The sequence below is a fragment of the Cutaneotrichosporon cavernicola genome (assembly GCF_030864355.1).
Source record: "Cutaneotrichosporon cavernicola HIS019 DNA, chromosome: 5".
Taxonomy (NCBI): Eukaryota; Fungi; Basidiomycota; class Tremellomycetes; order Trichosporonales; family Trichosporonaceae; genus Cutaneotrichosporon; species Cutaneotrichosporon cavernicola.
The window spans coordinates 1,857,224-1,880,511 of NC_083397.1; the positions used below are offsets into that span (position 1 = coordinate 1,857,224).

At 59.8% G+C, this 23,288-nt stretch overlaps 7 protein-coding genes across 7 annotated transcripts; 4 read left to right on the plus strand and 3 right to left on the minus strand.

Annotated features, from left to right (window-relative positions):
* Positions 1–126: 126 nt before the first annotated feature.
* On the minus strand, positions 127–5,581 carry IML1 (uncharacterized protein; the record flags this gene model as incomplete). Its single annotated transcript, XM_060601947.1, has 4 exons — positions 127–1,304; positions 1,338–4,436; positions 4,470–5,486; positions 5,575–5,581. 4 exons carry the CDS (start codon positions 5,579–5,581, stop codon positions 127–129), a joined length of 5,301 nt encoding a protein of 1,766 aa, XP_060458390.1.
* Positions 5,582–5,761: 180 nt separating this feature from the next.
* Positions 5,762–6,706, plus strand: CcaverHIS019_0507540 (uncharacterized protein; the record flags this gene model as incomplete). The annotated part of the gene is made up of 2 exons (XM_060601948.1): positions 5,762–5,954; positions 6,060–6,706. The coding sequence occupies 2 exons, from the start codon at positions 5,762–5,764 to the stop codon at positions 6,704–6,706; spliced, it is 840 nt and encodes a 279-aa protein (XP_060458391.1).
* Positions 6,707–7,006: 300 nt separating this feature from the next.
* SPC98 (uncharacterized protein) lies at positions 7,007–9,816 on the minus strand (the record flags this gene model as incomplete). The annotated part of the gene is made up of 6 exons (XM_060601949.1): positions 7,007–8,215; positions 8,250–8,804; positions 8,844–8,981; positions 9,013–9,501; positions 9,533–9,653; positions 9,686–9,816. The coding sequence occupies 6 exons, from the start codon at positions 9,814–9,816 to the stop codon at positions 7,007–7,009; spliced, it is 2,643 nt and encodes an 880-aa protein (XP_060458392.1).
* A 166-nt stretch (positions 9,817–9,982) lies between these two features.
* Positions 9,983–11,113, plus strand: TSR3 (uncharacterized protein; the record flags this gene model as incomplete). Its single annotated transcript, XM_060601950.1, has 3 exons — positions 9,983–10,133; positions 10,168–10,432; positions 10,465–11,113. 3 exons carry the CDS (start codon positions 9,983–9,985, stop codon positions 11,111–11,113), a joined length of 1,065 nt encoding a protein of 354 aa, XP_060458393.1.
* Positions 11,114–11,235: 122 nt separating this feature from the next.
* On the minus strand, positions 11,236–13,985 carry CcaverHIS019_0507570 (uncharacterized protein; the record flags this gene model as incomplete). The annotated part of the gene is made up of 11 exons (XM_060601951.1): positions 11,236–11,741; positions 11,775–12,401; positions 12,434–12,583; positions 12,620–12,747; positions 12,784–12,947; positions 12,992–13,203; positions 13,243–13,437; positions 13,474–13,650; positions 13,696–13,767; positions 13,812–13,859; positions 13,904–13,985. 11 exons carry the CDS (start codon positions 13,983–13,985, stop codon positions 11,236–11,238), a joined length of 2,361 nt encoding a protein of 786 aa, XP_060458394.1.
* A 1,858-nt stretch (positions 13,986–15,843) lies between these two features.
* On the plus strand, positions 15,844–18,057 carry CcaverHIS019_0507580 (uncharacterized protein; the record flags this gene model as incomplete). The annotated part of the gene is made up of 6 exons (XM_060601952.1): positions 15,844–16,010; positions 16,065–16,181; positions 16,244–16,591; positions 16,630–17,768; positions 17,804–17,945; positions 17,982–18,057. 6 exons carry the CDS (start codon positions 15,844–15,846, stop codon positions 18,055–18,057), a joined length of 1,989 nt encoding a protein of 662 aa, XP_060458395.1.
* A 234-nt stretch (positions 18,058–18,291) lies between these two features.
* POL5 (uncharacterized protein) lies at positions 18,292–21,912 on the plus strand (the record flags this gene model as incomplete). Its single annotated transcript, XM_060601953.1, has 3 exons — positions 18,292–18,675; positions 18,708–20,856; positions 20,894–21,912. 3 exons carry the CDS (start codon positions 18,292–18,294, stop codon positions 21,910–21,912), a joined length of 3,552 nt encoding a protein of 1,183 aa, XP_060458396.1.
* Positions 21,913–23,288: the final 1,376 nt, after the last annotated feature.

Genomic DNA, 23,288 nt, shown 5'->3' on the forward strand with positions numbered 1-23,288 from the left:
TAGCATCACTCCTCCCATCTCTAGCCATCCGAGGCACCGTGCCTGACATGTAAAGACTACATAGATGATGTACATTTCTGCTCTCTACCAAGAATACAATTATTCTGGATAAGCGCGGCTCCGCCACTAAAACCCACCAGCCCACGCGTCTGGGGGGGTAATGTCTCCGTCAACGTGTCCGAGATCGACGGTGTGCGCAGCAAGCGCAACCTCGATCGGGAGGGGTGGTGTGACCTCGTCGTAGAACTTGAGGAGCGCGGTACGGTCGGCGCAGAACGCCATAAACTCTAGCCGGAGAGCCTTTGCCTGCTCCTGCTTGCTGGTCATGGGGCTGATCCCTTGGTCGCCCTGCACGCTCTGGCTCCGACCGCGGGTAGGCGCCGAGATGAATGGCCGGTTGTCGACCCACAGGAAGCCCTCCTCCTTGCCCAAGCACTGGACGAGGCCGAGGCCGGACCGATGCACAAACTGCGAGTATTCGAACTTTGTCTTGGAGCGGTAGACGTAGTCGGCATCTATATTGTCCGGGTACCGGTCGCTAGCCTCGACGTCGAGCACGAACCCAAACTTCTGAGTGAGGATCTGGTACTCAAAGTACTGGGCGCATTGTGCTGTTCCCGTCGTATCGGCCAGGCGGAGGTGCAGGTCCGGGTAGATTGGCGGGGAGAGGGCGAGGCGAATCTGTAACGGGGCACGGAAGGCGCATTTCCCACCTACGTCCTTGATCTGCTCGACGGGTGCTTCAATGAAACGCAGCCCGTACCGCTCCGCCAAAGTCGAGCACTTGAAGCGCAGGTCGTCGAGCAGGCCGGCGGTCACGCCGAGCCAGTTGAGCTCAAAGTGGAAAGCGTTGCGCGAGTTGTGGATGATGTCGGCGTGCAGCATTGCCACCTCAGCGCGGTCCGACTTGCGGTGCGGATCGAGGTCGATGACAATGCTCTGGCTCATCTTGACCTTGCGCTTCTTGACCGGCTTGTCCGTGAGCTTCAGACTCGCACGCGCAACCGGACTCGTGCTTGGTCCGCTGGACGGGTCGGGTGCCGACGTTCGAGACGACACGGGTGTCTTGCCGAACCAGCTCTTGGACGCGCGCGACTTGGCGTCCTTGTCGTACTGCGAGCTTAAGCGGTAGAAGAACATGGTGTCCTGGAATGTGTGCCTGCCGTTCACGTGCTCGAACAGACCCTTCTCTAGCAGAGACTGGCCCCACTCGACGGCCTGCTCGCGCGTCTGCACGTCCGAGAACGACGCGATCAGCCACTGGCAGAACTGGTCGCCTGTGAACGAATCCTCGTGCACCTTGACTGATGTCAGCTGATTTCGGTTCGATGGCTCACATCCCCAGTACCGGTCGCGAATGATTAGCCCGTTGTTGGGCCTGTTCATCATGTCGGCGAGTGCAGGTAGCGTCATGCCCTCGAGCGTGTGGCCCGTCTCGATCCTCTCCTTGCCCGAGGTTAGCCGGTCAAGCTCTCCGAGCAGTCCTTCATCGAGGACGCAGGTGGACGGGTCGAACGTCGTTGCCAGCAACCGGAGTGGTGTTGGCTTCTCGTGCGGCCCCTTCCACTGGTACTTGCCCATGAGCTCGAGCACTTTAACCGCTCCCGTTATGAGGATTTCGCTCGCGTTGTACTCCTCGCCCTGTGAGCCTCTGGGCATTAAGCCGGCGACGCTTGTCGGTTCGCGCCCTGACGGAATCAGCAAATAACGCGCACGCCAGAAGCGGAGGTTGGACTGCAGTTGCGCCTCCTCGCCAGCGATCAGGCGGTCAAGATAGTTGAAGTTGAGCTTGGCGTCGATGTTCGGATACCGGAACATGGCGGTCGCCTCCTGGTAACCGCGGTGGTGATACGGCCACACGAGAGCCTTGTATGCGTGCGGCTTGGTCGAGTGCCGAATCTTGCGCACAAACCGCTGAACCGTCACGCTCTGCTTCTGTGGGTCGAAAGTGAGGCGGTGGATGTGGTTCGACCAGCTCAGATAGATCGCGCCGTTCGCGTCCTTGAGAACCTCGCTCGCACCGCCAACGCGCAGGCCAGCGGCGGTACTGTCGGTCAACAACAAGTTCTTGAAAGCGAGGTTGGTTGCGTTCTGCGCCTCGTCCGTGACGACAGTGTTGTGTGGGAGCACGATGAACTGGAAGTTCTGCGAAAGGCGCTGACTCGCCATCTCCCTCATCACTGCGAGTGGGAGGTTTACCTGGGCTGCATCCGCACGGATCAGGAACGATACCTGGTCGGGGAAGCACGCAATGTCATAGCTGTGCGCCTCGTAGTACGTCGATATTTCCTCCGGCGTTGGCATAAAGTCAGTTGTGAGTGGTAGACATGCCGGCAGAGACAGACTGCGCCATTTGACGACGTGCTGCTTGCCGGTAGTCATGCGGGGCCGGACGTGCTGCCACCGCCGCGCGTGTCCACCTTCGATGCCGCTGTCGACAAAGCTCTCGCGCGGATTGCACGGGTTAACCGTGCGGTGCTGACATGTTCGTCCGAATGCCGCATTCGTCTTGTTGCGCCATGAGTCGTCCAGCGACCGACCAAGACGGAGGGAATGTAGCGACCGCGGGATCGAGCGGGGCATCGACCGTGGGACGGAGCGCGCTATGATGTGCTCGTCGTCGAACAATCGTCCACCGACAGCCGAGAGGATAGGAACCGGCTGCGTCGGGCGTTGCGGCACGGGCTTCGGCTTGGCCGGCGACGGGCCATTGTATGGACGTTCCCGTGGGACGGCGTCGATAATTGGGAGTGGAGAGCGGACAATCACGGGTGAGACAGGGAGGGTCAAGGAGGGGTTCAAGAGAGCTGGAGACGCAGGCAGACTGGTATTTCCCATGTCAATCCGCGAAGCCGAGACGTCCTGTCGCTCGACGGTCTCGGTAGCCGCCGTTGCCTTGGACGGTGACGCACGCGTGCTGAACGAGCCGAAGAGCCACGTACTTGCAAAGCGGGATGCGAAGGACCCACGACTGCTCTGGTTTTTGAGCCGCTTCGCTGGTGTACCCTTGGGTGTGGATGCCCCGGAAGGCAGCGAGATGACAGAATGAGAGGGAGACGTGTCAATCGAGGTCATACTTGCGATGCGCATCTGTCGCGCTAGTGGGGTCTGCTCGTTGGAGGAACGGCGGCGGTCAGACCGCGGATCTGACTGAGGCCTCGGGGCGGGCACGGGTGCGGGACGCCACGGGACGTCCGGCATGTCCTCTCCGGTGATGTCTGGCAATGCGGTATGGGGATAAGGCTCCTCGACTGCAGGCGACAAGCGCTTGGTGAGGAGTGACTCGCGGGAGTCGCGTGCGATGCGATCACGACTGCCCGTTCTAGAGCCTGTTGGACGAGCGGGTGTCGAGGTCTTGCTGTCGTCGCGGAGCAGCTTGCTTGACTGGTAGCTAGTTCCGAGGGACGTGCTGACACCAGAGCGCGTGGTGCTCGGCGGCGACAGCGCCTCCTTTCCCCACTCAAGCTTGTTGCTCGTAAATAGGCTGGCGTCGTACTCGTCGTGCATGGCCCGACGCTCCTCTGCCGTGAGCTCCTTCCGGTCCGCCAAATGCGTCTCGTCCCAGTCGAGCATCGGCACAATCACGGTCGTGAGGTTGTGGTCCAGGATACCGAGCATCTGGATCTCGTACATCTTGCAGCGAGGGATGAAACGGTCTCTTCTGAACGGCTTGTCGTGCGTCTTGCTGTAGTACGAGCAGTACACCCAGAACGCAAGTGAGTAGCATTCAGTCATGTCGCGGTCCGACACGTGCGGCGCGTCGTAGTAGAGCGGGTCAGGGGTAGCTGGTTTGTTCTTGATCTCGCCGTCGTCGTCCATCGTCCGCTTCGGCCGCTCAGACATGTAACTAAACAGCGGGACCGAGTGCAACGGCATCTTGGTCATGCACACGAGGTCGAGCGCTATCCCATGGTCGATCATGCGCTCAGTCGTCAAGCGGAGGAGGTTCTTGTCGACCGAGAAATGACCAGTTCCCGGCGTGAGGATCATGAGTGACAACCCGGTGCGCGACAGGTCGCGGTCGATGTAGTGCTCGTCGTACGGGTTCAGAGCGAGGTTGATGGCCTCGAGGATCGGCGCCTCGAACGCGTAGCTCCACCACCCGATTACGCGCTTGCACTCGCCGTCGTGACCTTTGCCAGCCATCTGGCCGAGGTTGAACTCGAGGAAGACCTCGCGTTCGGCACGCTGGATCGCCTTCTTGACATCCGGAAGGGCTGTTAGCCAGTCGGAGCGGCGCTCAAAATCCATCACAACGCGGTAAAAGTCTTTGCACCACCGCCCGCGAAAGTCCTTCATCAGGCCGAGGGACGCCTCGTTGTTCTCCATGTACTTGACATCCTCGTCGTCGTAGAACGCGCGGGCAAACAGCACGAGTGTGACGAGATGTGATGCGCCTATTGCCGTCCACCGCTGGAAGAGCTCGGGAAGGAAGCCTGACGTCAGCTTGGTCAATTAATGCAGCTCACCGTGCAGGATCTTCTCGTAGTACTGCTCTCCGTCCTCGTCAAACTCGTAAGTCTCCTGACAGATCGAGATGAAGATGTACGTCTGCGCACTCTTGGACCGGAAGATCGTCTTGGTCTTGGACGTGACGATGCCGCTCGAGTACCGATGTCGCCCGCGCCAGATACCCTGGATGTCGGCGCGCACCGCACCACCAGCGAGCGTTACCTTCTCGCCGACGTGCACGGTAGTACTCTCGAGGCTCATGCCAAGGCGCCACATGTCTGCGCGGCCCAAGTACTGGGAGAAGTGGAGTTCGATGAAGTCTATGTTTGCAGTCGCGGGATCCGAGATCTTGAGCACCTCGACGTCCTGCCGGTGTTGGAGGCGATACGCGTTGGCGACGCTGTTGGGTACCTGGATTTGGTTGAGGGGGACTGATGGCATATCCTCTCGCACTTGGAACACATACCCGTCTCGCCCCTTGTTGGGCTTGACGCCCTCGATGGCCTCGCCATCACCTGTCCGCTGTGGCGGGCCGCCGCGGCGCGGCGCGCCACCCGGCACTCGCCGAATCTCCAGAAAGTCGCCAGCCTTGACGGGCCACGGAAGCGACGCGTAGCTGAGCTGTACCCTCAAGCAAGCGAGGTTGGCTGCGGGCGCGGGTAATAACGAGTTACTTGGAGCCGCCGCCGCCGCGACGCTCAAGTTCGGCGTGTACGTGTACAGGGAGAGTGTTGCGCGATCCAGGGGGCCCACTATCTCCGGCGGCGGTGGCAGTTCCTGCACGCTGCTCCGCCGGCTCGAATCGGGTGATGCGCCTACGCTGGGAAGTATGCGCGACGCGCTCAATGGGGTATGCGCGATGCCGCGCGAGTGGATGTGCGTCTCGCCAAAATTGGAGGTCTTGAAGCTGGACCCTCCCCTTCGACGCGGAGAGAGAGGGGAGGATGTGGACGGCGGCCCGTCGACCCGGATCGGGATGACCATGGTCGACGAGCGGATTTGGCGTGTGCGTACGCTGGGTTCGGGTAGTTTGGCTGCGTGAGCGCCGTTAACCAGCCTCGGGAATGAGGCGCGGGCCGAGTGAGGTTCTCCTGTACGAGGTGGGGTGGATGAGTCACTCACAAGTCATTCCATTGCCCTTGTTGAGGTTGTATCTCCAACTTAAGACATCGCGGACCTGAACCTTGACGGTTCATTCAAGGACGTCATGTGCGGGGACGGCATTTGCCTCCGCCCTACCCTTATCTGGGATCTCTATAAAGTCTGGGGCGAGGCGACTTTTTCTTTTTCACTCTTCCTCCCATGGGCTATGCGGCCCACCCTCCGGCTTCTCGGATGTAGCCCCTCCTCATTGCTAGCCAGGCTGGCACGCAACACGGAGCTCTCGCCGGCCGACGCAAAGGCCGAGCTCCGCTGGATGCGTGCGGCAGCGGCGGGCGAGACAGCCTTGGAGGCTATGGTTGAGCGGCGCGCAGCGGGCGAGCCGCTCCAGTATATTCTCGGTGAGTCTTGATCTTCCCCTCGGTCAATGTACGGTCCAGCTTGAACGAGTTTCAGCAGCTGCGCATACTCCGTCCTCGACTCCAGGGAGTATCTGCTGACCCCAGGCGACACGGACTTTGGGCCTCTGACCCTCAACTGTCGCGCACCGGTCCTAATCCCCCGTCCCGAGACTGCGCATATCATCGAGCGCCTCGCGTCTATCCTTCCCTCCCGCCCTCTACGGGTACTGGACCTGTGCACTGGATCAGGGTGTATCCCTCTTCTCCTAGCACACCTGCGACCAGACCTGACGGCGGTGGGCGTTGACATCTCGCCTGACGCGATCGCACTCTCAAACGAGAACATCGCGGCACTGGGGATGGGAGAGCGGGTGAGGGTGGTACAGGCAGACATCCTCTCACTTTCCTTCCCCGACTTTGTGCGGGAGGAGGTAGGGAAGGTCGACTTGGTGACTTCCAATCCACCCTATATCCCGCAGGTTGAGTACGACGCCCTCCCGCATTCCGTGAGGGCGTTCGAGGACCAGCGGGCGCTTCTCGCTCCAGCCCCTCCTGGCGGGGAAGATGGGACGGCGTTCTACGCCCTCATCGCCAAGATCGCACCCTCTTTACTGAGTGAGGGTGAAGGCGTACGCGTCGCTGTCGAGATTGGGGCGGGGCAGGGCAGGGCTGTCGCGGCCATCCTTCCCGGTCGCACAGAGGTCATGCAGGACCAGTATGGGCGCGACCGGATGGTCACGGCTGTGTTCTAGATGCCTACATCTTCTTGTCCTGTGTCGGTGGCAGAACTGATTCTCATTCACTGACCTCCCTCCCTCCCACCTCCCTCCCTTCCCTTGCCCCAACATAGCCAACCCGAGCTTAGACACGTTGGCAGTCTTCGTTCCCACTGCAGATGTCACAGCTATCGGAAGACCAACCCGTCCCCACAGCCCGTTCCCTACCATTCCACAAGGAATGGGACGGCAAGGGCGCGCTCATAGCCTGGCCGTCAAGGCTGTTCGAGCATTGTGTGGCCGATACATTTCCTTAGTAATACATGCATATCCTGTCTACGCTGCCTTCTTCTTCCCACGTCGCATCGAGTAGTGTCCATTAAATGCGATGCGGATTGCCAGGAACCTAACGTCGAGGTCGGCATGTGCCGCCGCCTCCTTGCACACACTCCCCACCGTGTCCTGGAAGCCGAGCGAGCACTTGGAGATGCGTGATCGGATCTCCTCGAGCTTCTCGCGCGAAGACGTGCCCTCAGCCTCGGCAGCGCGCGAGTCGTCGGCGCTTAACCCGCGCTCGATGCCGCGAATACGGTCAAGCCGCGTCGCCTCGCCTAGGCTCCACTTGAACAGGTCTTCTGTGGCCGTCTTGAAGGCGAGGATGTGCCCAAGTGCCTCCTGTACGAGGCGGAGCAGGCTGTCGTCCTTGTTAACGCCGAGGAGGAGGATTTTGCGTACCACTCGGTCGAGATATGTCCGATGGGCGCTGATTAACGCGTCGAGATCGCCGTCCCTTCTATCCGTGATTTCCTCCAACGCAGTCCAGCTGCACTCGATCACCTCGAGCTGACAGAACGCCTGCATGTTGCGCAGGAAGTGCACCATCTCGGCCTGCGCTAGGCGAGAGCTGTGCCACAGCCCGTCTTGGGAGGGTAAGGCATCGAACGCCCGGCTTGCAGCGGTTACGCGCATCCAGCCCTCTGTGAGGGCCGTTTCGACGCGTTTCAGCCGCCACAGGTGGTGGAAGAGGCGGGCGTAGCCCTCCATCGCGCGCGCGTCGAGCACCGCATTCAGTGGTGACTCAACACGGTACTCGAGTGCAAAGCAGTCCCAGCCGATCTCGCCACGCGAGTACTCGTTCACGCGCGCGTCCAGGCGGCGCAGTACATCTGGCGGGTCGTACTGTGCGCTCGAACCGCGGATCGCACTCTCGAGGTCCGACGTCAGATGATGCCGATACAGACTGATGGCTGGACGGTCGAGACGCGCGGATAGTGATTCCATGAGCAGGTCGACAAAGTCGCCCGCGCCGAGCATCAGGTAGCTCTTGAGCGCGACAAGATGGTCCATGAGGTGGTACTTCTCGTAAAAGATCTCGAGGAGGTGTTTACTGGCTTTGGAGTAGGCGACGTCAATCGAGCGCTCGAGCCCGTTCAGGTCACTGTACTTGAGCGCCTCGAGCTTCGACAACGCCGCCTGCTCAGACACCCAGTCGCTGTCGTAGCAGTTATAGCGAATGAAGTTAAGACTGCGTCCTGTGGAGAATATCTGCTGTCAGCTCACCAATCGGTACGCATCTCACCTTCTTGCCAAAGTCCTCGTTGATGAAGCCAGGCATCATCGCCTTGACGAAGATGTATCTCTTCTCCCACATCTGGTGTGCGTCATTCGCCCCGCCGCCACTGTCGAGTCCCTCCTCGAAGCCGAGGTCGCCAGCCGCGTAGGCGTTGACGTCGTCGCTCGTGATCTCGGGGTTGGGCTGGACGAAGAACTCGTTGAACGGATCATGCAGCTCTCCCGAGATGATCCAGCGCTGCAGTGTGAGGAAGAAGGGCTTGGACACCTCCTCGAGGATCTGGTCCGTAAAGCGGCGCACCAATGGGTCACCGTGAGCTGTGTGTTTGTGGATCTTGGACACGAGCGCGCCACCGTGTGCGCTCTGCGCGTCGTCCACAATCGAGCCCATGAGTCGGAGCTTGAGGCGCATGTCCTCTGTCCACAGTCCGAGTCGGATGAGCGTCAGGCCTGATTCTGGTGGTGCAATTTCACCGGGTCCTGTGAGGTCCATCTGCGACTCAAGCACCGCCAGCAGACGGTGGTACTCGGACAGCTCGTGGTGGAGAAAGTGACATAGACTCTGTTTGTCAGCAAGCAGAATGGACCCTTTGAAGCTCACTTGCACGACCATGCCGCTCCGTGAGCTCGGCCCAGCCGCCTGGTGCTCCTTGATAAAAGTTGTTATCCGGCGATACAGCACGCCGAGCTCAGACAGCTGTACGAGGATATTCCTCGTCGGTTTGGCAATATACCCTTCCTGCCATCAGCCTCGTCTCCGGACGACTCACCCTTGGCTCGTCTGCCACAATATCAATCCCGACGACCTGTGGCTCCGCGTCGACGGGAACCACGAGCCCATTCGCGCCGAGTGGAAAACCCGTTCCATCACCTTCCCGCCCCCGCTCCGTGAGGTACGGGTTGCGCTCGGGTGGCGGCGCGACAGCGAAGCGGACGTACCGCCCATCAATCCCTTGCAGCAGATACAGCGCGTCACGGAGGAGCAGGTGTTCAGGGAAGGGACGACGGCCACGCTCAGTCCGCCACTCACGAAGGAGCTCCGCCTTGCTCCGTCCCAGCTTAGACGGCGAGGCGGGGGAGCGGGACGGTTCGCCAAGCGGCGCAGCAGCACGCGGCGGCGCCGGAGTACCGAGTCCGTAGGAGTCGGTGCGCGTGTGTTGTCGCCGAGGAGATGCAGCAAAAGTCGGTTCTGATGTCCTGTTTAGGGACGAGAGAGCGAGGAGAAACTGCAACTGCTTGCTTGGGGCAGAGAGGGTGCGCTGCTGTCAGTACCGCTTGATCATGGCGTACGTTACGCTCAACGGCGCTCCAGAGCGCGTTGAAGCGCAGTGCGTCACCGTTGGTAGGAAGGAGACGGCGAGCTGCGTCAGGTAATCCGCCGGCGCCGAGGGGAATGGATGAGGGGAGGCGGCTGGCGTTAGCTCAATTTGCTATGTGAGCTACCTAGCAAGGATGTCGTCGGCGTACTCAACGAGCTCGTCGACGCGTGCTTGTCGCTCGCGTGGTGGGAGCTGGCTCAGTCCAGGGAGGACCGAGTAGACGAGCGTCTCGAGGGGACTCCCTCTACTCTGCATGGGCGCGTTGATGTGGATATGGGTAATGTCGCAATGGCAAGGACGCGTCCTGTTTGGCTGTGTTGTGACGCGCCTGGCACGTGGGGTGCACGTGACTTCGAGTGGAGATCCATTCCAAGTTTCTGGGACAAATCGAGCGAGACTTTGCCACCACAACAACCACAACATGGGCAAGTCTGGCAAACAGAACAAGGAGCGGAATGGAGCCGCAGCACCTCGAGGGCGTGGCCGTGGGCGCGGACGTGGCAATCCTCGCGGGCGGGTTACACGGAACACGCCGCGGGACGGACCGCGGGACGTATCGGTGGTCGTGCGGGGTGAGCTGTCAAGTTTCCATCAAGCTGACATCAGATGACTCGGAAGAGGACAGCGAGGAGGGCTCCGAGGGCGAGGGAAAGGACTCGGAGGAGGAGTCTGAGGACGAGTCCGAGGAAGGTTCTGAGGACGGGACTGGGGAAGAGTCGGAGGAGGAGAGGCAGGTGCGCATTGCCGTGCCAGTCGCAATGTGGGACTTTGACCACTGCGACCCTCGCCGGTGTTCGGGCAAGAAACTCGCACGACACGGCCTCTGCACTGCGATGCGAGTCGGCCAGCGTTTCCGTGGTGTCGTCCTCACGTGAGTGCTCTCCGCGTACCATCTAACAGAAGGCCGAAGGGAAAGAAGCCGATCGCACCTTGCGATGACGAGGTAGTCATGATCTCCGGCCTGGCAGTCGTCGAGTGCTCTTGGGCACGCCTGGACGAGGTGCCGTTCGGCAAGATCAAAGGCCCGCACGAGCGCCTCCTTCCTTACCTGATTGCGACGAACCCCGTAAACTATGGCAAGCCGTGGCGGCTCAACTGCGTCGAAGCACTCGCGGCGGGATTCTACATCACAGGCCACCCAGACTGGGCCGAGGCTCTGCTCGCCAAGTTCACTTGGGGACATGCGTTCTTCAAGATGAACGGGCATCTTATCGCTCGGTACCGCACGTGTAAGACACACGAGGAGGTCGCGGAGATGCAGGAGACGATTCAGCGCGAGCTGCAGGAGGAACACGATCGGCAGAAGGCAGAGAAGCGGGCTTATGAGAAGGGCGACCTCTTGCGCGCCAATCCCAACCATGTTGGTGAGGAATGGCAGGATAGCGACGAGGAGGAGGAGGTCGAGCCACCAAAGACGGACAAGTTCGGCAACATCATCGAGGTCGAGGTGGACAAGTTCGGGAACACGGTGAGGCCAGCGGACGACGACGCGGACTCGGATGAGGAGCGCGACGATGTCGAGCAGTTGGTAGCGGGTGTGGCTGGTTTGTAACTATGCGATGTACATGCATGACGACCTACCACCTATGGGAACGCCTTTCAATGTTGCCTACACCTATGTCTCTTAGCCTATCCGAACGAAGCCCTGGCCCCTACCCTCTCGCCGATGCGCACCTACGCGTCCGTCGATGGTCCTCCGGCAGCGGACAGGCCACGCACAGGGGGTGCGACGCCTGCAGCGGTCCAAGCCTCTGGTTTGACCTTCCACTCCGAGTCCTTGCTCTTCCCTTCTCGAACGGCCACTTCGCGGATCTTCGCCTCGATCGCAGCCTTCGTCGTCACCTTGTCAAACCGTATCTTGAGAAGTGAGATGAGGTCTGTCAGGATCCGCGTGTTGCCGTCGACGATGCGGAGGAATTCGGGCAGGTGCTTCTGCGGGAACGCCACCTTTGGGTTGCGTCCCTTCGGGCCGGTGGTGTTCGCAGCTGAGGAAGCATCGCCTAGCGGCATCGATTGCTGAGGCTGGACTGGTGCAAACTGTGGTGCGTTGGTTGTCTGCGCGGCCAAGAGACACCGTACACGCAGCTGGTTGCCTACAGCCGTGTCGCTGAAGGTCGTCTTGAACTGAGGCAGCACGTCGCTTGACTGGTATTTGAATGGATCAATAGTGGAAGGAGTGTCTGCTGTCAGCAATGAGCAACGCAAGCACCCACCATTAAGCAGCTGGATGCGGTATTCGTCCAGTCCCTCTGTTGGTCCGGCAATGATCTGTTCCCAAACAGGCCCTTGCCAGGTTGGATTGAGCTTCGTGATGCGCTTCACGGGCACACGTTTTTTGGGAGAGGCCAAATGCGTAGATTCTGCCATGACGATGTCGCCGTCCGCTCCTTTGGAGAAAATCGGGTCCTCCGTGTTGTCAAGCCAGTCGTCAAATTCGCCCTCATCTTCTGTCGGAGCCTCGTCGTCGCCGTCATCGACAGGCTCGTCCACGTCCTCGCCACCTTCGTCGTCCTCCTGCCAGTCGTCGGCCGAATCGTAGGAGTAGTCGAACACGGGGTCTTGGGCGAAAGGCGTGCGAGGTCCAACAGCCAGCGACTTCTTCGTGAAGGTGCCAACGTAGGGCGGGCGGGCCTGTTGATCGAACGCGAGCGTCTTCCAAGGGAACTTGCGCATGTTGGTGAGCTCATCCAACACCGCCCTCGGGTCCTCTGCTTCCTGATAAGCCGACCACATCTGCGCAACCGTTCCATAGAGTGGTTCGGACTTGAGTCCGCGACCATGCACAGATCGTGGGTTATGACGCCGAAGCTTGTGGCGGTTCAAGTGGTCCCTAAGGAAGTCTAAACGTCAGAATAGCGGCGAGGCGACCCACCTTTCTTAGTCCAAGTAGCAGCAGCGGCGGGCGAACCAGCGGAGAAGGAAGGCTTGGATGTGAACTGGTTAATTGGCGCCCAGTCGACGTTCACGCGCTGGGCTACGGGCGGGAACATGAGCTGGAAGTCTGACACCTTCACTTTCACAGCTAGTTCAGTTAGCATCGCACTGAGCTCAAACCTACCCGATGGCCCTGCTTCAGGCGTCTTGGCCCGCGAGTCTGGAGGTGCAGTCTTCGTGAAGAAGTTGGAAAACATGCTGGTCTGCTTGGCCTTCACCTTGGCCTTCTTCTGCTGGACGCGCTCTTTTTCCCTTCGACGTTAGCATGCGCTGCTTAGAACTGCTTACGCCTTCTTCTCCTCGCGGACTTGCCGCTTCTCCTCTAGTTCCTTCTTCTTCTCCTCGTGCTCCTTGCGTTTCTCCTCCCGCTTGGCCTCCTTCGCTTCCAAATCCTTGCGCTTCTCCGCTTTCTCGGCCTCCTTCTCCTCCTTGCGCTTCTTCGCCTCCGCCTCCTTTGTGTCAGCTTGCCAGACGACCCACTTCAAAGAGGACTCACGTCTGCCGGCGTCAACTTCTTCGAGCGCTTGGATGGAGATGCGCTGCGAGCTCTAGTGGACGCTGCTGAGTTCTCGCAGGTTGTCCTATCCTTCGCGGGGCCAGTGAAAGTGGACGGCGTGGACTGGCCAGCGGGGTCGATGTCCAACTTGCCGTCTTTCTTCTCCGGCTTCTCGCCCTTCAAGAACTCGGACTTCTCGGCGTCGCTCATGCCTGCCAGCAAGCGCTCACATTCTTCGCGGGCGTGCTCACGCTCAGCACGGCGGGCGAGGAGCTCGGAGACGCGTTCTGCAGGGAAGTACTTGTCGAGGTCATTGGCTTCCCAGCAGCGGATCTGCAGACGAGCTGGAATCCGCGAGACGCCGAAGTCGGAAGACTGAAAGCCGTACTGCTTCAGGGTGAACAGCTGGGTGACAAGCGGCGTGAGGAGCTCGTTTTTCAGAGTGTCTTGCGCGTCAGTACTTCGCTCTTCGGTTGACTCACCTCCAGAATCCCCTTTCACCAGTTCCGCTTTCAGGCTCTTGATGAAACTGGCTTCGGAGCTCGATGATAGCTCATGTCCAGCCATGACAATGAGATCGAAGAACTCGTCGGGAATCGCGGACGAGGCTGTTCCTGCTTCCTCAGTGTCCAGCAGCCAACCCTCAAAGTTCAGGAGACCTATGGGTGAGTCAACCGAAAGGTGATGGCCGAGCGACCACTCACGTCGACGGGGAAGCACCCGTTGATATGCATCTTGACGGAGATGAACCTTCCCTCCCTTGATCTCGATACGGCCTGCTGTTAGCAGTCTTCGTGTCTACCGACGCATCATCACGCACCATTGGGCTTCGCTTTCTTTCCCTTGTCGTGCGATACTTCGTCATCGCCTGTTCCATAAGCATCATTGCATGCAGCAAGCGTATAAACTTACTCTCCGCCTTGCGCTTCCCAGGCTTTGGAGACTCTGGCGGGTCCGAGACAGGGCTCGACATGGAGAGGTCGATCACGCTCATGTCGGCCGCGAATTTCCTCGCGGGGGCAGCCCGAGAGCTACGAGGGTTCTGTAAAAAAGGAAGGATGTGGGGCGCCAAAGAGGTTACAACGGGAAGGACAGTAGGCGAATGTGAGGACGAGAGTAATGGAGAGAAGGCGAAAACGTGTAGAGATGTTGGAGAGCAAAGTCGCGTCAACCAGTTGGTGTGGTTTGTGTGGTTCGTGTCGCGACATTGGAGAGGACGCGTCTCTATTGAGAGCGGAATCAAATTCCCCGCTTGATGGCGCCTGGTTTTCATGTCGCCTGACCTTACAATAACTACTCTTGCTCTGGACCCATGGCCCTTTGGCCATCGCCACGCGCCAAAGTCGTAATGAAGCAACACGAAGACACATAGCGACAGAGAGGGATGGTGAGAGCTGTCAAGTGACAATCCGCCCTTTCAGAATGTTCTGAGATGTTTCTGTAGAGGTGATCTCACGACTGCTTGGCCGCCTACCCGGCTCTCAACCAGAACCCTATGGTGCCTGCCACATCGTAATTGACAAAGTCAGTTGGTTGGGTGGTGGCGCAGCATCTCGTGGTTTTCGGTGCACCAAAATAAGGAATGGGCGCCCTCTTTTGGGTGAGTGCAGTGATCCGACTAATGGTGTTTGTAAGCCTCGAATCCAATCGACAGTTGGAATGCTAATGGAGTCCTAATAACGACGTCAGTAGCAGCCCCACCGCCCATTCCCACATTGATGCCCCTTGCACCTGGACACCACTCACCTGGCACGGTACAAACGCCATTGATTCTTCTGTCCACTGTCCTTTGTATCCCACTTACACCCATAGCACCTGTGCAGTATTACCCATCCTCAACTCCAACAGATCACGAGTAGCCGATTCAGTGATCCAAGATCTAGCCTGGTTCTCCCACTTCAATCCTCTACTCTCAACTCGTCACCCTTCCAACATTTCCCCTTGCACACAACGCATTCGTCCATCGCTCTTCTCATCTCCCTTCACTCTCGACACAAACCATCAAAGACATCATTCAGATCGCACTAGCGTGTGAACGAGGTCTTGGACTCGCACGACCACACTGGTGACCACCACCTAGCACCGGCACACTGGCGTTGCTTTCCCGCCAAGTCCCCCACAAGCCTACATCCACACATCTGGCCTTGTCGGCCGGGCATCGCCCTTGCGCTCTCGACATCCACCCAAGGGAGGGGTTCTGCACCCCGCCCTGTGCCCGCAGCGAGAACGTCGTCACAACGCGAAGACAACGTTGACTCATTGTCTATACTGCAGGGCGAGCCTAGCGTGACTGGCGCGTCAGGAGAACCTCCGGGGTGTGTTGCCACTGGGCCCCACCAAGTCGCGCCTACAATTGTGACGGCACAGTTTGGTGTAAGTCATGTCTTGATTCCTCTTCGACCTAGTATCCTCCACGTACCTTTATCCATCCCCTTTCACCACAACGATACAGCGGGCGCAGTTCCCGCATTCCCTCACTCGATTACCACCGCGTGACCCGTTTCAATCACTCCACGTTCCTCCATCTTCTTCATCGACCTACTTCTACCTACCCACAGGCCACCCATCGCTGACACTTGGCCGTCACCCCTCATTCGTCTGCCTCTCGTCTCATACTTCATCTTCCGTGCTCCCTCCTTGGTCCACGAATCGCCCTCCTTGAACTTGCCCCACGCCCTCGCCATCGCGTTATGCAGCGAGGGACTATTCGCCGCAGGTCAATAAGCGATACAGGGGAATCTGATCAACGCCCTTCCCAACGCCACCGCATATCAGACACTCGACCTAATTCGCCATCTCCCTTATCCACCTCTTTCACCACGACCGTCTCAACTGAGTCAGGCCTTCACACCATGGGCCCTCCCGTGTCGACCAACGGCACTAGCAATGGTGTCTCCGGTGGCTCGTCATCCCCTATCGCCACTGACAGTGGTCCATTCAACCTCTCTCCATCCGTCCTCGAACAAGTACAGTTCTACGAGCCCAGTGGCAATCTAGCCTACCCAGATGACAAGGATTGGTCAGTCAATCAAGATGCTGAATTCATGACCGACGACTTGGTGGCAACTGTCAGTGACGCGTCGCGAGCTCGAGCCATTCAACGCAAGCAGACTTTCGGGCGCCGCATGCCAATCGACCGCGAGGAGCTTGTCCGACTCATGCTCCAGGGCCTCCATGACATGGGATACCAGTAAGTTGGAATCGCGACTTCCCCAGCTGATGCGTCTGCCAAACCGGCGAAGTACTTGCCAGGGAGTCTGGCTACACGCTTGCTTCACGTGCAGCACGGGACTTCGAGAGTGCGATCTTGGGAGGGCGGTGGGCGGAAGCCACCGCCCTTCTTTCGGCGGTAGGCATCTCGCCGGTAGAAGACGTCGCAACCAGCACCCCTGAGGCTGGTTCGTCGCGCAACAGCATTGCTTCGGGCAAGACGAAGGCCACTACCCACGAACACCCTACGGATCGTGCCAAGTTCTTCATCGCACGGCAGAAGTACCTCGAGTTCCTCGAGGCCGGGCACCAGAAGAAGGCACTCGGCGTGTTGAGAAATGAGCTCGCAGCAAGCGCTGCCGACTCCGAGTCTCTTCATGATCTCTCTGGGTGAGCAATCTTAGACACACTGCGGCTGACGTAAACAGGTACATGATGTGTTCAGTCAATGACGACCTCTATGAACGCGCCAAGTGGGACGGCGCTGCCGGCATCTCACGTCGGCAGCTCCTTGAGCGCCTGCAGGAGGACATCTCGCCCAAGATCATGGTCCCGCAGCGGCGCTTAGCCACCCTGCTCGACCAGGCGCGGCAACACCAGCAGCTTACATGCCTCTTCCATGACGACAACGAGCCCATTTCGCTCTACAACGACCACGTATGTGTTAGTGGGACATTCCCATCCGTCACTACGCACGTCCTCATGGACCACAAGGACGAGGTGTGGAGGATCGAGTGGAGCCCAGATGGGAATCTGCTGGCGTCGGCGAGCAAGGACAAGACGGTTGTCATCTGGCAGCTGAAGCCTCCATCGGCGGGCAACGGTCAGCAGTACTCTATCAGCTTCCTGCACCATCTCACGGGTCACCGCGGGGCTGTGGACGCGATGGCTTGGTCGCCTGACAGTGAGACCCTTGTGACTGCCTCGGACAAGCAGATCTATGTCTGGGACATCAAGGAGGGCCAGAGGTCGGACGTAACCATCGAGAACTCTCCTCACAAGGATGAGATTAGCGCGGTACAATGGCTCCCCGACGGATCCCAGTTCGTCGTCTGCTCACTGGATCCTAGGGTCGTGTTCTACGACCTCTCGGGAAGTATTACCCGCAACTGGAGCTTGGGACACATGCAATTACGCGACATTGTCATCACGCCGGACTGCTCTCGTATCGTGGCAGCCACCACTTGGCTTCGCCGCGTGCCCGTGCAGAACCAGTTGACGCAGTCGAGCTCGCAACGGCCCGAAGTGGACGTTACGCATTCGAGGCGAAACGACGACACGTTCGAGTACGGTAACATGGATCGTGGCGTTGTGGTCATCCGGATTGAGGACCACGAGGTTGTCGACTTCACATCGGACACGAAGCAGGTCGACGTGACCAGCGTCAAGCTGTCGCATGACGGGAAGAGCGTGCTGATCAGCTGCATGCCCGATGAGCTGCAACTGTATTCTCTCGAGGGCAGACTGCAACTCACGCGCAAGTTTATTGGGCACGTCCACGCGAGGTACCAAATCAAGAGCTGCTTTGGTGCTCCCAAGGACCGTTTTGTGCTCAGTGGGAGCGAGGGTGAGTTGTCTGTCGATGTGATGGCTGACTTTTAGACGGCCACGTGTACGTTTGGCAGAACAATAACACGACGCCAATCGAAGTTCTCTCTGGGCACACCGGGTCGGTCAATGCCGTGGCGTGGAACCCGGTCCTTAGCCGCAAGCTCTTCGCGTCTTGCAGTGACGACCGCACCATGTAAGCTTGCCGAAGGAGGATGAGCTAACACAACAGCCGCATCTGGCAGCCACCGCTCCCCGAGGGTGAGGCGCAGGCTCCAACCGACGGTGACGAGGGTATGGAGTTGTAGGCTAGCCATGCCATTGGCAGTGATCATGGCTCGCATGTCATGGCTCGCATGTACTGTTTATGTTGTTTAATGTGTGTCTCGCGATGTCTGTGCACTTGGTTCTGGGTGGACCGCCGGAAATTTTGCTCCCGTTTTGGTGCCCCGCATTCGCCAGAGATTTTTGAGATGGCCACCAACATCTCCAAGTTGCACTCTACCCAAAAACAAACCAACAGCACCGGGACGCTCGACACCATGGCGTCAAACGTGCTGCCCCTGTTCTGGGACTTGGCATCCTCATCTCGCGACAAGCGTCTAGGAGCGAGCGCTGACCTCGTGGCGGCCACCCAGGCATTCCAAGCAGCCTACTCTGTCCCAGAGAAGGCTTCAGGAGACGACGACGACGATGAGGACGATGACGGGGACGATGACGGATCAGAGTCAGGGATGGAGGTGGATGGCGACGATGACGAAGAAGAAGGGCCCAGTGCTGTCGACCCGGTGCTCGCGGCCAAGCTCGACGCAGCGCTCGCACACGACAACGCCCCGGACGTCGTGTACTGCATCAAGCGTTTGGTGCGCGGACTGGGCTCGTCGCGCGAGCACAGTCGCTTGGGATTTGCGGTCGCGCTGACTGAGGTGGGTCTACCCTGCGATGGAGCTAACAGCAGCTGCTCGCGCGTTCCGAGAATGTGACGGCCGCGCAGGTCATCTCGCTGCTCCTGCGCGCCTCACAGTGGAGCAAGGGCATGAAGGGGAGCGACGAGCGCGACATGATGTTCGCGCGTCTCTTTGGTATCACGGCTGTTGTGGACTCGGGGTTGCTCTTTTCGTCATCCGCGGCGCTCGAGGACTTTATCACCGTGCTCGACAGCCTCCTGGCCCTTGCGGACGCCAAGGCGTGGCTTGCGGAGGCGGCGGGGTGGGCGCTTCTGCGTGTGGGTGAGAGTCTCATTGCCTCCAGCGTGGAGTGGAAGGACGAAGCTCTGGAGGCTGTCGCCGAGCGCGTGTACGCCGACCGCGCGTGGTCGCCGGAGAAGGTTGCACTTACGCTCGCGCTGCAGCGCGGCGCACCGGAGCTTGACTGGAAGGCGCTCCTCGGCCCGACGTTCAAGGCGACGCCTCTCCTCGCATCGGCCAACCTCATCACCCTCGGCCGCGTGCTCAAGGAGGGAGGCGAGGACGACGCACGCGCTGGAACGTACCAGCCCAAGCTGCATTATGTCTGGGACGGCATCATCGCCGAGCACTTCACCCACTCGGCGTCGGGGATCGCGCCGTTCGCCGAGCTTTTCCGCACCGTCGTCGACGAGGCGCTGTTCGCCAACACGTCCAGCGCCGAGCGCAAGTACTGGGGCTTCCAGGTGTTTGAGCGTGCCCTCCCCCTCCTGCCGTCCGAGAATGTGCCACTCATCTTCACTCCCAACTTTATGCGCTCGTGGATGAACAACCTCTCGTCGGCCGACCGCCACCTCCACAAGGCAGCCGTGCAGGTGGCCCGCAAGGTCAACGAGCACGTCAAGGCCGACCCCACTGCTGGCTTTACGCTCCTCTCTCAGCTTGTCGGCAAGCACGGCCGCCCGGACTTTGACCGGGTCACCAAGACCAAGACTGTCGAGGGTATCATGAGCTCGCTCTCTGTCGACGGCGTCGAGAAGTACGTCGCGTACCTCGAAAACGTGCTTGTCAGCGAGGACGAGGGCGGCCTGGACGAGCGCCGTACCTGGGCGCTCGACCAGATGCTCGCGCTCGCCCGCAACGGCGCGGTGCCGCGCGCCGATAGCTGGATCTCGCGCGTCCTCGACACGATGCTTGTGCACGGGTTCTTCCTGATCCGCAAGGCGGACAAGCGGTCGAAGATTACTGCACTCCGCGCGATCCCCAAGCCTCCTCTCTCGGACGTCGTGGCTGCCACCGCGCGCGCGCGCTTCTTCAGTGCGCTCGTTGAGGCCACTGCGCACAAGGAGGACGGAAAGGAGGGTACCGACAGCGCCGGAAAGCTGTGGCTCACGCGCGCGCTCGACACGATGGCTGCGCTCGAGAAGAACTCGGCCGTCGAGCTCGTCACCGATGCCGACGACGAGATCAAGAAGATCCGCGCGGACGCTGTCGCCGCCCTGGCTCCTCTCGGCGACGAGCCGGTCGCCCGCGGCGCTCGCATCCTCGTCTCGTTCCTCGTGCTCCAGACATACGACGAGGCCGAGGACGCACTCGACATGCTCGATGAGGCGGTTGGCGCCGTGCGTGCCCTCTTCCCCGCCAAGAAGAGCGGACGCAAGAGCAAGAAGGCAGAGCCCGAGGTCGATGCCGACGCCCCGCCTCCCGTTGACGCGCTGCTCGACGTACTTGTCGCCCTGCTCGACAAGGGCAGCGCCGACCTCCGTACCCTCGCCAACCAGGTGTTTGGCATGCTTGTGCCCGCCATGACTGCGAGCGCCGTTGAGCACCTCGTCGCGCAGCTCGAGCAGTCTGGCGCCGCCGTGGCCGAGGATGAGGATGAGGACGATGACGAGGAAGAGCACGAGCACGGCCCTGACTGCGACCACGGCGAGGAGGACGAGGACGAGGACGAGGACGAGTCTGACTCCGAGTCTGTTGCTTCGGACGACACGGACGCCAACGCCGAGGTCGACCCCGAGTTCCGCCGCCGCGTCGCTGAGGCGCTCAAGGTTTCTGGCGTGCTCGACGAGAAGGAGGAGGGCGATGACGACGACAGTGACAACGAGAGCGTGTGGGACGACGAGCAGATGATGAAGGTCGACGAGCAGCTCGCCGCCGTGTTCAAGCAGCAGGCGAGCAGCAAGAAGGCCGACCTTAAGCGTGAGCTCTCATGAGTTGGTGACAGAGCTGACATCAGACGCGGCCATCGAGTCCTTACACTTCAAGAACCGCATTCTCGACTTCTTTGACGTGTTCCTCCGCCGTCCGACTTCGCTGGCTCTCGCTCTCCTCCTTCCGCTGCTGCACGTCGTGCGCGGTGGCGGTGAGCTCGGCAACAAGGCTGCCGGTATCCTGCGCACACGCCTGAAGGGCACTTCGCTCACCGCTTCTACGGACAAGGCCGAGCTCGAGCGGGCCGGCAAGATCCTCGCTGAGATCCACTCGCTGGCGCGCCGTGCCCCGACCTCCGAGTTTAGTGGTCTCTGCAGCGCCGCGTCGCTCTTCGCTGCCCGCGTTGCCCCCACCCAGGCACTGGACCAGTACAAGGCGACTCTGGCCGACTTTGTGACCCACAAGCACTCGAGCGTCCACCCAGCCTTCTTGCAGGACTACGCCCGCCGGAATGCCGGCAAGGCGTGGCCCCTTGCGGGCGAGATCCTCTCTCTCCTCAAGGAGGGCAAGGCTGCCAACGCGTACCGCCACGCACAGGCTTACGCACTCCTTGGCGCGCTCCTCTCCCAGGCTCCTACGCTTGTCAAGGCCGGGGAGCTCACGACATCTGAGGCTGAGAAGGTCGTCAAGGGCTCGATGGGCGACGTGTACTCTGTCCTCGAGGCTGCGGCTGAGAGTGGAGAGTGGAAGGCCGACCGCCTCAAGGACGCCGCAAAGTTCGCGCTTGTCGTTGCCCGCACTGCCCGGGCATTGGACGTCGGGGAGGCGTGCGACGCCCTGCGCCTCAAGGAGGTCGCTGAGAAAGTTAAGGCCGGGCGGACGAAGGAGATGAAGGGCGTACATGCGCTCTTGACTCAGTTGGGGGCTGTGTTGTCCAAAAAAGAGGGCAAGAAGGAGGGCAAGGGGAAAGGGAAGAAGGCGGTGAACGGCGGGGACGCCGTGGAGGCCGAGGAGAAGGAGGAGGAGGAGCCAAAACCCGTCACGGGCAAGCGCAAGGCGACGGCGAAGGCGGCCAAGGGCAAGAAGAAGGCCAAGGCTGAGTAGGGTAGAGGGACTCATAGACATGCATCGGTACATTAGTCGGGAGTGGCGATGTGTTGGTGCGGTAATTGAGAGACGCTGCTGCGTTCAGAGAGGCAGGGCCTACGTCCACTCTTAGTGCCGCGGCTCAACCAACTCACGACTCTAACGACCACGGAGTCTAGCAACTCGGCCATGCATCTCAAGAGGCCCGCTCAACGAGACTTCGGGGAGGGGCCCGCGCCGGGTTGCTGCTCGGTGGCATGTGACAGTGTCCGGCGGTAACCCTTGTCCGCTGCCGAGAATCGAACTTCGGCTCCAGCCAAATGACCAAACTCCACCAACCACCATCTTGATCTCCCTCACCTCCTTGTTTCCACCTCGGAGAGTACACCGGCAGCAAAAAGCAAAAGATGAGCACGCTCACGACCCCTGCCCGACTTGAACGGACGACCTCCAGGATGCTTTCGCTGTATTCCACATTGGAATCTGACACTCTACCAACTGAGTTAAGGAGTCGTTGATGACAAACTCATTTTCGGGATAACTTAACTCCGGCCCTTACCTGGTTGATCGACGTTGACGATTGGACGGTGGTGTGTATTATAGATTGAGTTGGGAGTGGATGCGAAGACTGGTATCGGACTGGTTTAGGACTGTTGTATTGCTTGGGGGAAGGAGTTGTACTGCCTGAGGCTGGATGACTTGGGCTTCTGCGTGGGGCAGGAACGGGTGAGGCAGCGGGGGTGGAGGGCGAGACGCGGGCATCGGTTTGATAGGTTGAACTGAGTAGAACGCTGCGGAGCGACGATTGTTGAGAAGGAAGGCAGGGGGGAGGTGGGGGGGAGGTGGGTGGAGACATCATCAGGTTAGAGCCTAGAGCGTAGGATAGCATGTACTTAGGTTGATTACGATCGAAGATAGGACATTTGCCAATGCGGGATGAGAGAGAACGGAGGTGTGCAAGGATGGCGAGGAAGAGAGTGAGATGTGTGAGAGTGAGAGTAGCAAGCTTGGATGATGGGGACCTATGCTGAATGAACCAGTACGAATGAAGGTGGTATGGCAGAGGTCAATGAGCTAGCTGAGGGCAAGATGCTAGGAACGGATAGAAATGATGGCGAGGTGTGGAATCGTTCAGAATGACTTTGAGGATGACGGTGACTGTGGACCCAGAGGCTGTCAACGTAGAGATTGTGAACAGGTCGGTGGTGGTGAGAAGGGTCGACGTTATGTTGTTGGATGTTTGGTTGTTGCTCTTTTGGAGATTACCGATATGCTACCCAGGTGCGAATGGACTTGGTATCCCCAGTGTGCAATGAGACCCACCCTAAACCACTCGCAATACAAGTACAGAGTGCATGCCATCTAGTAATAACCCTCTTACCGCCTCGTCTCCG